The sequence below is a fragment of the Schistocerca americana genome, chromosome 4 (assembly GCF_021461395.2).
Source record: "Schistocerca americana isolate TAMUIC-IGC-003095 chromosome 4, iqSchAmer2.1, whole genome shotgun sequence".
NCBI lineage: Eukaryota > Metazoa > Arthropoda > Insecta > Orthoptera > Acrididae > Schistocerca > Schistocerca americana.
In genome coordinates this window covers 609,596,082-609,612,987 of record NC_060122.1, presented here as the reverse complement: position 1 = coordinate 609,612,987, position 16,906 = coordinate 609,596,082, and the positions used below count along the sequence as shown (strand labels likewise).

General features: G+C 45.0%; 1 protein-coding gene across 3 annotated transcripts in view; it reads right to left on the bottom strand.

The window, feature by feature from the left end:
* Positions 1-16,906, bottom strand: part of LOC124612272 (paramyosin, long form) — a 185,073-nt gene that overhangs the window by 73,492 nt on the left and 94,675 nt on the right. For all 3 annotated transcript variants that reach the window (XM_047140369.1, XM_047140368.1, XM_047140370.1), the window contains exon 5: positions 15,109-15,275. In XM_047140369.1, coding sequence (XP_046996325.1) covers positions 15,109-15,275 — 167 coding nt within the window. The remainder of the gene's footprint in view (positions 1-15,108; positions 15,276-16,906) is intronic.

Here is a 16,906-nt window from a genome sequence, read left to right as displayed (position 1 = left end):
CGTCTAACAGGTGCTGCTCATACATGGTTGTTTACATCTTTGAGCGGGTTTATTGACATCTCTGAACAGTCAAAGGGACTGTGTCTGTGATACAATATCCACAGCCAACATCTATCTTCAGGAGTTCTGGGAACCAAGGTGACGCAAAACTTTTTGATGTGTGTACATCAGCAACTTTTGGCGGAAAGAGAAGGAAGTGAGCTCGAAACGCCATTACATTAGGAGGAATTGTAAAGACTGATTTAAGTAGCACTCTTCTTTCACTTGTCCGTGATTTATATTCGTGCAACAGGGAAGCTAGCTGACCTTGGTTCAAAATGCCACTCTTCCGCCATTGAATAAAATAATTAAAAATCACATGTAAACATACTAACAACAATGAAAACCATTATCTTAGGCTTGATGAGATGGTAAAATGTAAAATCATACGGTATAGTTGTCAAGGAGACCGAGAAGGGCAGGTTCGGCTTCTTAATTGCAAAGATTTTTCATATCCTTCATGAAGACCGACACGTTTCCTTTGCAAATGTGTGTGTGTGTGTTTTGCGTGGTATCATGTTTGCGTTATATGATGATGAGAGAATGGGAGAAGAGAGAGGGTGAAAGCTGGTGCCAGTACATATCTTACTTCGCTCGAATAGCTGTGCTTAACGTCCCTATCCGACAGATGGATCATTATGAGAAGGGTCACGTGCCCTCGCTCCATGAGACATTGCAGAGAGATTTGGAATTTAAACCAGGACAATGGCGCAAAGTCTGGTTTCAGGAATTTTACGCTACCACCTCTCCTCCCCTTTGGCAGAAGGGCAAAGGGAATGCAGCAGAGTTGCAAAACTACCGTAGGCTAATGTACGTAAGCATAGACTATAGAAGTTTTCCCTATAGCTTTGGTCAGTTAAGGTCCTACGCATATTACCTGTACGTTAGGTGTGATGCATACCTATCAGGCGTTACCACATAGCAATCGTTTCCTTTGTGTATGCGATTAGTGTCTTATTGTAGTAAAAGTAAACTGTATTTATAGTAAAATTTTAACTGTCGATGTTTAATTCAGGTTTTATTCAAAAATTTTTGATTTGTTACATGAAACCGAGGGATGTTGTAGTATAAATAAAGAAAACAACACAGATTTACCATATAGCATTAGTAAACGCAATTTCCCTAACAAAAAGGGTAAAATAAAAGATAACTGCATAGCAAAAAGATATCAAACATCGCTTCATTGGTTCGTAGAACTTATATGAAAATGCTTCTGTTGTTCATAAACGACTTTTGCATTTTTCAGTAATAGTGGAATACCATTTCCTTTGTTGAAGATGAATAACGTTCTGGGAAGCTTTACTTGCATCAAAAGTAATTTCTTTGGTTGCATAAAAACGTTGGAGTTATACGATCAACTAGCCCGCCCGGTTGGCCGTGTGGTCTATCGCACGGTTTTCCAGGCGGGAAGAAGCGCTGGTCCCCGGCACGAATCCGCCCGGCGGATTAGTGTCAAGTTCCGATGAGCTGGCAAGTCTGTGGATGGTTTTTAGGCGGTTTTCCATCTGCCTCGGCGAATGCGGGTTGGTTCCCCTTATTCCGCCTCAGCTACAATATGTCGGCGATTGCTGAGCAAACAAGTTCTCCACGTACGCGTACACCATCATTACTCTAAGACGCAAACATAGGGGTTACACTCGTCTGGTGTGAGACGTTCCCTGGGGGGCTCCACTGGGGGCCGAACCGCACAATAACACTGGTTTCGGTGTGGGGCGGCGGAGGGGTGAAGTGGACTGCTGTAGTCGTCGTGGGGTTGTGGACCACCGCAGCTGCGGCGGGGACGGAGCCTCTCCGTCGTTTCTAGGTCCCCGGTTAACATAACATATACGATCAACTAATTTTTATTAGTTATAAAATGCAATTTATATTCTGTAAGGGTGTATAAAATACACGATGGACTAACAATGAATGATGTGTGTTTCTAATTATATGCGAAGTGCCCGCATCTCGTGGTCGTGCGGTAGCGTTCTCGCTTCCCACGCCCGGGTTCCCGGGTTCGATTCCCGGCGGGGTCAGGGATTTTCTCTGCCTCGTGATGGCTGGGTGTTGTGTGCTGTCCTTAGGTTAGTTAGGTTTAAGTAGTTCTAAGTTCTAGGGGACTGATGACCATAGATGTTACGTCCCATAGTGCTCAGAGCCATTTGAACCATATATGCGAAGCAATCAAAAAAACAAAGAGAAGTCGTTGTCTCCCATTTTTCTCTTACTCATTCATTTATGTTTCTTTCCCTACCAATTATGTCAGTATTACGGGTAATCTACTGTTAACTGCATCTTTTACGTAGTGCACAGAAACTGTTGAACCATAGTTTTGGTAGAGTACAATTCTAGAAAGCAGCGAACAGCGTGTGGCGTACCTGGGAAGCTACCCGTCTGAGTACTGGCCACCCCTGACGTTGCATAATTTCGATGATCTGGCGGGAACTGACGTACTCAACAAGGCAAGGGTGTTGACTTGAGACAGTGATGTGTCTGGCCTTGGGAACTACGGGGAAGATTGTGTTGGGGAGGTCGCTGTAATATTTCCTAGGTAAAGGATTTCGATGCAGAAGGGATTGAACAGGAAGTGGTATGAGAAAGGCTGTGGGTTGAGAAGGGATAAAAATTGGGAAGACTGAAGAGACGGGGTAGAACTCAGGAAAGATTACACAACTTCAGAAGGAAAATCACCGTGAGATAGGATATGGTGTGAAAGCGTGGGGAAGATGGAGCACGGTTAGAGAGGCGCGGCACTATGGGGACACAGCGTGTTGCTGTGAATCGATTTTGCGTGAGACACGGGCCTGGCGGGGGGTATTCCAGGTATCTGAGGGAGAGTGGGATACACGGCTGGAGTCCTGTTGAGACAGAGCGTGCGCCCAGACGTGGGAGCACGATACGTGAGCCGCGGTGGAGGGGTGGCGAGGGGAGTGGATGGCGGGGCGGTGTCGCGTGGCGCTGGCCTCATATGGCCCGGGCTGGGACGGCCCGGCTGGGCGCCTCTGGCCAGCGGCCGGCTATTTGCAGCGCCTGGCTATTTGCGGCCGGCACCGCCGCGCCAACAGGTAGGCGGCGAAGGCTGCGTTGCGGGCTGCAGCCGCGCAAGGGGCACTGCTCTGACCCGCCAGCGAAAATCACTCCGTATGGCAACTCTCGGCTGGAAACGCTCTGCAGCTACCCAAGTGTAGGTGGAGGGTGATACTTACAGCCCCTGGGAATCGCCAGGGACACTCCTCTAATCCCCTCCAACCGGGCACCGAAAGGTGACTCTTGAGATTCGCGGTTTCAGTATCAGCCTCCAAAGCACTTCTCTGAGACAAGATTCCCTATTCCACCAGGCCAACGTTTTCGTCTGTGGACGAAACAGCAGTATTATTTACGTAAGGGGGTACGTTCATGAAATACGCGCTTTATTTAAAAGATGCAGAAAATGGTTCAAATGGCTCTGAGCACTATGGGACTTAACATCTGAGGTCATCAGTCCCCTAGAACTTAGAACTACTTAAACCTAACTAACCTAAGGATGTCACACATATCCATGCCCGAGGCAGTATTCGAACTTGCGACCGTAGCGGTCGCGCGATTCCAAGCTGAAGCGCCTAGAACCACTCGGCCACACCGGCCGGCTAAAAAGATGCAGTGAATCTACAGTTTTGAAGACACGGAAATGAAATTTTGTACCACGCCTTATATGAAATCTACACATTTACTGTTAAGTTACTTGGATTACATATATTTAACATATTTTGGAATTTAAATATTTTATTTTCAAAAAAATAATGTATATACCTTTTTCTTAGAAATTGTACAAGAGATTTCCATAAAACTTTCACTCTTTCATCTCTTTTCATATAGCAAGCTTCTCTCATGACGTTTTTTGAAGATACCAAAAAGGATATTTTAATAATTTCTTAATTATAATTGTATTAAGTTTAATATAAAATTCATGCAAAATTACAAGCACTTTAGCCCGTGCCGGCCGCTGTGGCCGAGTGGTTCTAGGCGCTTCAGTCTGGAACCGCGCAACAGCTACGGTCTCAGGTTCGAATCCTGCCTCGGGCATGGATGTGTGAGGTGTCTTTAGGTTAGTTAGGTTAGGCGACTGATGACCTCAGATGTTAAGTCCCATAGTGCTCAGAGCCATTTGAACCATTTTTTGAACTTTAGCCCATACCTCAGCATATACTCAGATTTTCAAAATTTATGCCTGAGACAAAATTTATTAGGTTTGTAGAAACAGGTGTGCAAAAGTTCGTAATTCTAGCCTTCATAGAAAAAGGTACATAAACTTCAAAAAACATAATTTTGAGGAAATGGAATTTAAAGTTCAACCGAACGTTTTTTTCTTATATCGTCTCTTCAGACGACCCAGTATTTGTCCTCAGGAGCCTCTTTCCTTCAAGGGTTCTCTCTTGTCTTTTCAGCTGTGGAGAGGCACTGTACATCTATTTTTTTCAAGATGTCTTCAGTGACATTTCCTATATTGAAGCCCATTCTTCCTAATACCTTCATTCTCCCTAAGTTCCCGTCATTAAATACAAGAAATGCATCATCAGTAGCAATTATGTTAATTGTCGCAGACGAAAATGTGCCAAAACAAGAATTGCTTCTTCATAAAAAAACACCAGGTTTTTTATTGTTTCTAAGATATAGAACATAGTCTCAGATGATCTAAAAAACGAAAGAGTATATATCACAGCCTTCTAGATCCATCCCGTGCAAATTTGCTTGAAAGTAATCCACAGAATCGTTGTTCACCGAGCTAGTATTGAAGTGTTGCTTCAAAAACTGGGCGTGGCAGGAACGTTGTGTCACACATTTCATTATTTTTCAGGCACTTGGGATGCGATTTCGTCATTGAAACTTTGTGAACTTGTTGTTCATGACTTCTGCCAGTAAATAATGGCGCATTGCCACGGTTTGCGTGGTTCCCGCTGTCGGAGGTTCGAGTCCCCCCTCGGACACGGGTATGTGTAGTGTCCTTAGCGTAAGTTAGTTTAAATTAGATTAAGTAGTGTGTAAGCCTAGGGACCGATGACCTCAGCAGTTTGGTCCCCTAGAAACTTATCACAAATTTCCAAAAAAAAAAAAATAAAAATAAATAAATAAATAAATAATTTAAATCGACATTTTCAGTCAATTTCATGAATGTGCCCCTTAATGAAAATACTCTAGCCTTGCTCACCAACACAACGCGTTTCAGGATATCCCAATCTTCAGATCTATCAAAAACCATATACAGTTGTACATTGTTTTCTACTTCAATCCGGCAGATAATAATTGTCCAAAGTAAACAAAAAAAAACCTCTTTCAGTTTTCCTTTCTTCAGTTTCGCTGTTTACGGGGACGGTCGGTGACACTGCAGTCTAGGCTAATTTGAAAATAAAGACATCCAGTGATCTAGGGTAGACTTTCACAATCGTCAATTTTCGACTCGAATTTACTACTAACGCGAATTACACTACAGTTTGTCACTGGGCTCAAATGGAAATACCGAGCTGCAACGACTTCTTAGAATTCGGCAGACTAATTTCATTAATTGAAAACCCATTAAAGGAAATTAGTGCTACAGAAAACGCGAATACTCGTTTTTTTAAAGCTGCACCTCTCACAAGTGAAAACCTACCTCCAGTTCCTAATAACCTGGCTCTAATTATCTTCCAAAAAATACATCCCTATAAAGAAATTTTTTATAGCCAATGTCGCTTTCAAAGTTGTTATTTATTGACCGTATTCGACAGGCAAGATCGTTAAAACCTTTTTGGTTGTACATCATGTTCGATAGTTCGTTCATTACCCACGCCATGTTAAAATTTAAATGGAGAGTATATTGGATACTTGACACGAATTTGTAAAAAATAAAATTACAAACAGGTTTGTCACAAGTAAAAATACACACAGCTAAGATACACCTTCTGGAACTTGGCATGTCTACGTATGTAGCTCTCCTTCGGTGCTTGTCAGTTTTTAAATACCACAAATATAGTAAAAGTGCATATTTACATGATGAGTGCAGCACATCTTGGAACCTTCCCAATCGAAATACTCGTTCCAGGATGTGGTTCATGCGTCATGTAAATTTAAACATTGGCATAAATATGCCATTTACTATATATTGCGGATATTAACAACTGACAGGCATCGTATGTAGACATGCTAAATTCTACAAAGTGCATTTTAGCTGTGTATATTTTTGCTTGTGACAAACCTTTTAATAATTTTATTTCTGACAAATCTGTATGGAATGTCCAATATAATCTTCACTAAAATGCTAACATGGCATGAGTAATGAACACGCAATGAATATGACGTAGAGTCAAAAAGTTTTTAAAGACTCGAAGATGACAGTCTTACCTGTCGAAGCCGGTCAATAAAAAACAGTTTTGAACGCGATCCTGGCTACAAAATAAATCTTTATAGTACAAACAGATAGCTCCTCCTCATTTCTCTTTATGAGAAAGTTCAGTCACATGGCTATAACGGAAGTTCTTACCAAAGCACTTTTGCTACAGAGAAACTCTTATATTTGTAGACATGATTTTGAGCTGATTAATGGAGAAAATAGTTTACTGATAGCCAGTTCTACCTCCTCATCTTCGAATGAGTGAGTAACTTTTTTAAAATTTACTTTGGAACTTCGAAAAGCAGGGGACAAATACAGCAGCTCTTCTTTATATATACTGCAACTATGATTAAGAATCAGTCTCACGACAGTTTTGAGTTGCTTATATACGAAATAGCTATTTTTGGGCCTGAACACTTATTTCACTGGTACAAACACACATTTCCATTGACGACGGTTAGCGTGAACTTACCGTAATACTGTTTGCAGTGTTTGTTCTCAGAGAACCAGAAGGTTTTTAGAATACAGGATCACATGAATTCAGATTGGGCTTTACAATTAAGGCGTCGAGTTTGACAGTAGCAAGTAGGAGACAGCGACACAAGAATGTAACTCCGCTCATCGTATTGTGGAGGACGGATCGTAGTCTACGATATCGCCACTATTGTACCACGCTATTTCTGGACTTGTACGTCGTATTTAAAACCATTGCACGGATCTCTTAATCCGATCTCTTAATGTAACTCTCAGATCGTTGTGTGTAGAGACGGCAGTCCCACTTGACACGTTTCAGTTTGATATGTGGTTTACGTTATTCTTAAATGCTTTCGTACATTAAAAAAATCGCATATTTTCACAGATCTTTTTAAGATACGTCATTACTCTTCATTAATACAATTGATTCGGATCCAGGAACGCTTGAGCCGCAGCGAATCAAGTACTCAAGTGCAACGCTGAGGAGTACAGTTCATCGGGATAGTTTCCCGGTTTCTTAACTGACTCAGCATCCTCCGTCTCATTTCTCGTAACGAACATTATCTTTCAGTGTATATTACATTATTTTGAACGGGCTGCAACTTTCCATTGCAAAGTTTACCGTGTTATTTGCCATACAATGGTTCTCTCAGTTAACTCGAAGTCAAGGAGAACATTTTTCTAAATGGTGAAGTTACGGTGTTAAATTTAACAGAAGTTTATTTTTGTTCGGTTGCGGAAAAGCATGAATCAAGGATCAACTTGATGTGTTGTACATTTTTGTTTTGTTCGGCTTTTTAAATTAGTGGTGACATATGTTTTCCAGCAAGTGGATAATCTGCAGTAGTGTGCAGTCATAAATTCGTTTCTTTTGATAGTTTGTGAAAGTAATTAACCAAAAGTTGGTGATGGATCTGATTTTTCATTTTTAAAGATTGAAATGTGAGCGGCGGTATTCATTCGTGGCCGACCACAATTCTGTTGAAGACGGACCGCATAGACGACGGTCCAGAATCGTCCGGCAGAATGAAGATGGCAATATTGTGCTGTGTTGTCCGGTCGGCGGATATATGCTTGTAAAACCGCTGTATCACAAGAGGAGTAGGTAAACAACTTTCTCTGGGAAACCTCTGGTCAACGTGGGTGCTGGATGCTGACCAAAATCAGACACTAGAATTTCTCTATAGTATTTGAATATTTTAAAAAGAATTAATCATACCGAAATTTTATAAGTTTGTTGTATATAGTGCAACAGAAATTCTTCAAAATAATTACTATGCAAAGGGTGAAGCCACAACTGACGACAATGAAACAAATCAACGCGAAAGAAAGGAAGGAAGAAATGTAGGGGTTAACGTTCCGTCGACAATGAGTTCATTAAAGACGGAGCGGAAGTCGGATTAGGGAAGGAACCATTTCGCTTCAGCGATTTAGAAAGACCCAGAATAAGGTAAATCAGTATGGTCGGAAGCGAGTTTGAACTATCATCCTCTCGAATGCGAGTCTAGTGCGTTAACCGTTGCGCCACTTTGCTCGGTAAACGCGAAAGACATTTCCTGGACCTCCTACTTACAAACAAAATCGATCTTTTGCAGAGTGTCACCAATGCGAGAAGAATTAGCGGTCATGTTGCTATCACACGAAAAATGGTCACTAAAAGCGAAAATCTTATCAAGAATGTTTAGGGAGTATTTGTGTTTGGTCCAATGGAAGACTTAGATTTGTTGGAGGACTTTCGGGAAAATACATTGCGTCTGTAAAGGAAATTGCATGCAACACACTAGTGCGACCAATTCTAGAGTATGTTTCAGCATTTGGAGTCCTTATCAAGCAGACAGGGCAGCAGACGTCGGACCAAGCCAGAGATGCGCCGTCAGGATCGTACCAGTTACGTATCGAGAAAGTCTAACAGGAATCCTTTGGTAACTTAAATGAGAATCTTGGAAGAAAGACTACCTATTTCTCGCGAAACGCTATTGGGAACATTTAAAGAACCTGTATTGGAAGAATACCGTGGATCCGCTATGCTGCCACCATGGTATATGTCACATAGGCAACATAAGAATGAGATTATAGGGGACTGATGACCTCAGAAATCAAGTCCCATAGTGCTCAGAGCCATTTGAACCATATTTTAAGAGAAACTAATGCATACTTTCCCCTGGACAGCGGATCACGTGTTGAAGGATGGATACAAAACGTTTAGTCTATACTGACAGGGGAAGTCCACTTAGTGGTGCAGTTACAATCATGTAGAAAACATCAGGTAGTGAATTATGTAATGTGTTTGCATGAAGACAGTTAGAAGTTCAGAAAAAAACAACTAGCATGCTGAGCGGGTACATATTGAGGTACCAATGATCACAATGTCTGCAATTAAAGCGCTAACACCCCGTATATGTATGTAAAGACGTAAGTGTAGATCAATTAGATAAAAACATCGGGAGAAGAGGCCAGAATTACAAAAAAGTTTCATCAGAACAGTGCACCTGCACCCAAAGAGGAAATTAGTACTCCGAGCACGAACTGACTGTTGTTGTATTCACCACATTCATGCCATTTGGCACCGCATCGCTATCTCTGTTTTTTGGGGCATTGCTGTCTAAAATAGCAGTTCAACAACAGTAACTGAAGAAGCAATAAACAGCCAGCGGGCGCCAAGGTGTCGGCATGCCGGTTGCAGCAACAGAGTTGTTTATGCACTGCGAGGTTGGTCAGCCTGAACACAAAATCCTATCAACACAACAGACACGTGGGACTCTGGTGGGACAAGCCAATTTGTTTCTACGTTCTCCGGCCACGGATGTGTTATTCCGTACGTGGCTGTAAGCAGATAGTCGGCAGGACAGATGAGCTTGCGACCTCCGTAAACAACCGTGAACTTTAGCAGAGGTATTCGCAGTCCGACAGTACCCAATACGGTGAGATGACTATGTCAGGTGCCAGAGCGATATGGGCCAGGAAGCCGCCACCACGAGTTTGGGCTTCCACCACCGATGGACTATTTTCTAACATCAAGTCCTTCTACCAAGGCTTGGAAACTTCCTACCAGTGGGCTGTCTCCAGACTCACCCCACAGCAGTCAGATTCCTGTCATGGAGGGCAGCAGATTGTTACTTGGATGGTACAGCTGCTTGCCCTCCTATTCTGTTTCGGAGGTTATGGTACCATAATCCTTCGCTCGCAGGGGCGTTTTTCTGTCCCGGAGGCAAGAGTTCCGGCAGTCCTCTGCGTCGCTGGTACCTTCCTCGAGCAGATAAGCCAAGCCTAAGTTGGGCATACGGGGTTGAGCAGGCACCTTGTGCATCAGCATTCCTGGGCACAGACATCACGGCCGACTACTGGACCGCCAGCTGGCCACTGCAGTACACCACAACCATCCACGCGGAGCGCCAAAGGGGACGTGTCCGCCGCACCGTACTGTTACAAGCGCAGAAACACGAAATTCAAATAAACTATTTGACTTTCTGATGCTGTTTCCCTGAAATGCCACGATCCACTGCCGTACCTAAGCCAGTGCGGCAGTAGCTCTTTATCCCGGCACACTTTAGCACCTTCCGGCTTCCTATTATCCCAGCATCTAAAAAGAATTCTAGTTTTGCCAGCAGCAGATGGGCAATTTGCAATTATCCTAAGTGGCACTTAGGGATGAAATGTACTGTCTTGAAAATGTTACTTCAACTTCTCTGTCCTACTAATGGCCATATAATCGAATTTATTCCATTAAAAGCACTGTCACTGACTCCATGCAAACTATTATTTGGTGCACTTATAACGCTTTGCTCATCAGATGAAGGGGAGGTAGCCAAAGTTTCAGTAGCATTCCACAGGTGTCGGGCATGTGTAGGGAAATAGGCATACTTTCAGCATGTATACAGCAGCTCGGTGAGCCACACATGTTATAAAACTGGATATATATATATATATATATATATATATATATATATATATATATATATATCGTAGTCGGCCATGATATCAGTGCCCAGAAATGCTGATGCACAAGGAGCCTGCTCAACACCGTAAGCCCCACTTAGGCTTGACCTAGCTGCTCGAGGAAGGTACGAGCGGCGCAGAGGGCTGCAGGAACTGTTGTAGAGGATGACAGCCTCCGGGAGAGGAAATCGCCCCAGCGAACGAAGGATTATGGTACCATGACCTCCGCAACAGAATAGGACGGCAATCAGCTAGATATATATACGTTAACAAAATCGCGTTGTAGGCATGCGAAACAGCTTCGCTCAGCATACGGGACTGTCCGGTATCATATTACACAGTGTCTACCGCAGAACTGCACATAAGGTTTAGTTTCTAATAGAAAACTGACAAAATACACTCCTGGAAATTGAAATAAGAACACCGTGAATTCATTGTCCCAGGAAGGGGAAACTTTATTGACACATTCCTGGGGTCAGATACATCACATGATCACACTGACAGACCCACAGGCACATAGACACAGGCAACAGAGCATGCACAATGTCGGCACTAGTACAGTGTATATCCACCTTTCGCAGCAATGCAGGCTGCTATTCTCCCATGGAGACGATCGTAGAGATGCTGGATGTAGTCCTGTGGAACGGCTTGTCATGCCATTTCCACCTGGCGCCTCAGTTGGACCAGCGTTCGTGCTGGACGTGCAGACCGCGTGAGACGACGCTTCATCCAGTCCCAAACATGCTCAATGGGGGACAGATCCGGAGATCTTGCTGGCCAGGGTAGTTGACTTACACCTTCTAGAGCACGTTGGGTGGCACGGGATACATGCGGACGTGCATTGTCCTGTTGGAACAGCAAGTCCCCTCGACGATCACCAGTGGTGTACGGCCAGTGTAGGAGATTGCTCCCCACACCATGATGCCGGGTGTTGGCCCTGTGTGCCTCGGTCGTATTGTGGCGTTCACCTACACGGCGCCAAACACGCATACGACCATCATTGGCACCAAGGCAGAAGCGACTCTCATCGCTGAAGACGACACGTCTCCATTCGTCCCTCCATTCACACCTGTCGCGACACCACTGGAGGCGGGCTGCACGATGTTGGGGCGTGAGCGGAAGACGGCCTAACGGTGTGCGGGACCGTAGCCCAGCTTCATGGAGACGGTTGCGAATGGTCCTCGCCGATACCCCAGGAGCAACAGTGTCCCTAATTTGTTGGGAAGTGGCGGTGCGGTCCCCTACGGCACTGCGTAGGATCCTACGGTCTTGGCGTGCATCCGTGCGTCGCTGCGGTCCGGTCCCAGGTCGACGGGCACGTGGCCCTTCCGCCGACCACTGGCGACAACATCGATGTACTGTGGAGACCTCACGCCCCACGTGTTGAGCAATTCGGCGGTACGTCCACCCAGCCTCCCGCATGCCCACTATACGCCCTCGCTCAAAGTCCGTCAACTGCACATACGGTTCACGTCCACGCTGTCGCGGCATGCTACCAGTGTTAAAGACTGCGATGGAGCTCCGTATGCCACGGCAAACCTGGCTGACACTGACGGCGGCGGTGCACAAATGCTGCGCAGCTAGCGCCATTCGACGGCCAACACCGCGGTTCCTGGTGTGTCCGCTGTGCCGTGCGTGTGATCATTGCTTGTACAGCCCTCTCGCAGTGTCCGGAGCAAGTATGGTGGGTCTGACACACCGGTGTCAATGTGTTCTTTTTTCCATTTCCAGGAGTGTAAATACCCGGGAAATGCAGGGTTTGTCAGCCAGTAATGTAATGTAGCAAAAAACTGTCTTTATCGCCGACTGCAATTTTACTTCATTTCTGCCTCTTGTCAAGTCGCTGGTCACGCCGCTTATTAATTGTGGACTTTACTTGGCTTACTAATGCCACAAGCTGTTCGTTTTTCCATTCCACACCCTTCCGGTTTATCATTAAACGAAAAATGGCTAACAGATAATTGGCTGCTTAGGCCAGCGTTTCTTGGTGCCACTGTAGTGATCCTGCGAATTAGCACGCAGGGTTAAGGCAGGAGCGGGACGTAGCGATTTGGGCGCTAAGGATATCACGCGGCATTCCGGCCACAGCCAGGAATAGACAGAGACCGGCGTCCGCGTGCTAATCCCCAGAACGCTGCACTGCGGTGCTTTCCACTAAACGAATGGCGTTACCGGAATCCTTAACCTCACATGTTTGTTTCCGTTCCAGACAGCTAGCGTCTAAATCTATATTTTTCCTAGCAGGAGCACATGAAAATAAAATAAGTTACAGCCTGAAATCAGGTGTTCCATCTTCTGTACGAGAAAGAGGTCGAATATTTTTTACGAAGGCTATTCGGAAGCAAGGTCCGATCGGTCGCGAAATGGAAACCATAGTGAAAATAAAAAAAAAGTTTTATTTGCAACAATTAGTTACGCCTTCTTGCTACTTCTCTATAAAGTCGGCGCTCCGATTGAGACATTTGTCGTAGCACTGTACCAGCTTTCCAATACCCTCGTCACAATAGGCTGCATCCTCGTTGCCCCTGCAACGTGCGATCGAGACGTGTCATGAGGAAGGAAACACATGACTGTCACGTTACGTGGGATTGCATGAAATCAGGCGAAATCTCTCTCAGCACTCATACTGTGCGGGAGACACTACTCTCTAGGCGTCTCTATGTGCTCAGTGTGCGCTCAGGACTAAAAAGAGTGAAGTGACGCGATCTACTGGCATACTACAAACACTGTCCAACACGTCTGCAAAGTTTCATCGGATTTTCACATTCATGGAGAATGCTGTCAGACCCGTTCGTGATGTGTTGTTCCAACAGGATAGTGCTCGTCCACACTCTATCCGTGAAACTCAACGTGTTCTGCAAGACGAGCAGCACAGTTCCTTGGCCAGCACAATCTCCAGACTTGTCTCCAATCCAGCACGTGTGGGACGTGATGGGTCGAGAAGTGACTCTTGCGATTCGTCAACCAACAAATCTTAGAGAACTACGTGAACAGGTCGAGCAGATGTGGCATACCATATCCCAGGACAGTACTCGCCATCTGTACGATCGACTGGATGCAAGAGTCAGCGCCTGCATTGCTGCCCGTACGGGTATACCTGTTTCGGAGTGGGTCGATACCTGGTACCTCAGAAGCGCTTGTGCTATTGATCTGTAAATGTAATAATTTCATGTACTCCACATGCACTGTTGCAACAATAAATCTTCTGCGAAATGGAAACCTCTAAAACTTATATTACTTTTCTTTGGCAGTGTATTTTATACAAGGACACCAAGGCAAGAAAAGACCGAAATAATATGAATCTTTGTTCTTTTCGTTAGCGTTAATCCCGTGTTAGTATGGGTTCTGCTGTGCTCGAGTTTTTGCAAATTTATTTTTAACTTCGAGGCCGGATACCGTTCCTGTAGCGCAGCCGTTATTACCTACGGGGAGGGAAGTCGTGCGCGCCACCTGTCTGTAAACTTTGTAAATAAACTTTGTTCCGTGCGTGATCGTATTTTAACTCTTTGTGTATCGTATTTTCTGATGCGAAAATTGGAACCTGGCACAGCATTTGCCTAAAAGAGCGTGAGTAACAGCCTAAAAATCACACTCAGGCTGACCTGTGCACCAACCACAGTCGTTAATTCACCGGCGCGAATTCGATCCGGGTGTGCCTTAACTTCCTGTCACAACAACCAGCACGCTGTAAGAGCAGGTCCCAATGTACAAAGTCTATTAATTATTTATCTTGAGGTTCAAGCTCACTGTTGCGTCCGTTTTCGCTCTAGGCGTAGTCTCTTGCTATAACAGAGATTTCGAAGTGTATGCAGACCGGTTAATTTCACAAACACCACATTCCCTATCACGAAATGTTTAGTAGAGAGTTGTGTCTGTCCTGCTTTAATTTTTGCGTGATTTGACGGGAGAGTCCTGCAAGTTAACAAAGCAGTTTATCAAACTAAGAATTTCACAATTACAACCCGATAAAAACTTATTATTTGTTGTGTGTCTTGTGATGCCACAGCGTCTCAATGTCGGCTGTCACCTGCTCCCCGGCTGAGACTCGACCATAGCTATGGGGGAGGGAGGGGGGGGGGGGCTGCTGCGAGTACGCCGCACTGCAAGTGGCCTGGTGTGGTTCGATGCCAGTGGCGAACAGTCCACGTGTGACGTTGCCAGCTCTGATCGACCCAAGATCCAAGGAGTCAGGTATCAAGTAACAAGTAATTTTAATCAGATTATAATAATTCCTGTCAGGGCGGGCGTCTTTCTGTCCTCACGTAACAATATAGGAAGGTCATCTGGAGAGCAACAGTGTAGTGATAAGGAGGACATATAATTTTACAGGTACTGACCTGGCCTTGGCCTTGGAGAGCTGGTCGATCTGGTCCTGGAAGTCCACGACGATCTCCTGGTGCTTCTTGCGCAGCAGGTTGGCCGTCTCCTCGCTCTCCAGGTGCACATCCTCCAGCAGCTTTCGCAGCTTGGCCAGCTCCGCATCTCGCTTCCTGTTGATCTCGAACTGCAACACCGCCAATTTAGCGTGATCAGTAAGGCGCCATAGTGTATCTTACCATCACAACGCACCTATTGTGATATCGAAAGACAGTAAAGTGTGTCATAATTGTCAAGATGGACGATCCTTCATAAATTATTTTTATATTGTTTATTAACCGAGAAAAATCACAAGCTAGTCATAAATTATGAACGGTTGCGTATATTCATTGCAGCCATATTCTTATCAAATGTACAGCACCACCCACAGCGTCACACAGAGACTATGCGTAGTTGTACTACACGGCCTGACAAAGCGCATGAGGCACCCAGAAAGGGAGGTGGAAACTAAATAAAACGTCACGGGTTCAGCTGCCGTCACATACACTATGTGATCAAAAGTATCCCGACATCCCAAAAAAATACGTTTTTCATATTAGGTGCATTGTGCTGCCACCTACTGCCAGATACTCCGTATCAGTGACCTCGGTAGTCGTGAGATATCGTGAGAGAGCAGAATGGGGCGCTCCGCGGAACTCACGGACTTCGAACGTGGTCAGGTGATTGGGTGTCACTTGTACCATACGTCTGTATGCAAGATTTCCACACTCATAAACATCCCTAGGTCCACTGTTTCCGGTGTGATAGTGAAGTGGAAACGTGAAGGGACACGTACAGCACAAAAGCGTACAGGCCCACCTCGTCCGTTGACTGATAGAGACCGCCGACAGTTGAAGAGGGTCGTAATGTGTAATATGCGGACATCTATGCAGACCATCACACAGGAATTCCAAACTGCATCAGGATCCACTGCAAGTACTATAGCAGTTGAGATGGAGGTGAGAAAACTTGTATTTCATGCTCGAGCGGCTGCTCGTAAGTCACACATCACACCGGTAAATGCCAAACGACACCTCGCTTGGTGTAAGGAGCGTAAAAATCGGACAATTGAACAATGGATAAACGTTGTGTGGAGTGACGAATCACGGTACACAATGTGGCGATCCGATAGCAGGATGTGGGTAAGGCGAATGCCCGGTGAACGTCATCTGCCAGCGTATGTAGTGCCAATAGTGGAATTCGGAGACGGTGTTGTTATGGTGTGGTCGTTTTTTCATGGAGAGGGCTTGGACCCCTTGTTGTTTTGCGTGGTACTATCAGAGCACAGGCCTACATTGATGTTTTAAGCACCTTCTTGCTTCTCACTGTTGAAGAGCAATTCGGGGATGTTGATTGCATCTTTCAACACGATCGAACACCTGTTCATAATGCACGGCCTGTAATGGATTGACCTGCACAGAGTCCTGACCTGAATCCTATAGAACCCCTTTAGGATGTTTTGGAACGCCGACTTCGTGCCAGGCCTCACCAACCGACATTGGTACCTCTCCTCAGCGCAGCACTTCCTGAAGAATGGGCAGCCATTCCCCAAGAAACCTTCCAGCATCTGATTGAAAGTATGCCTGCAAGAGCGGAAGCTGTCATAAATGCTAAGTGTGGGCCGACACCATATTCAATCCCAGTATTACCGATGGAGGGCGCCACTAACTTGTAAGTCATTTTCAGCGAGGTGTCCGGATACTTTTGATCACATAGTGCATTAGCAAAGTGATTACGAAATCGAGTTAAATTTACAAAGAGCTTAGCAGTATGAGCCTA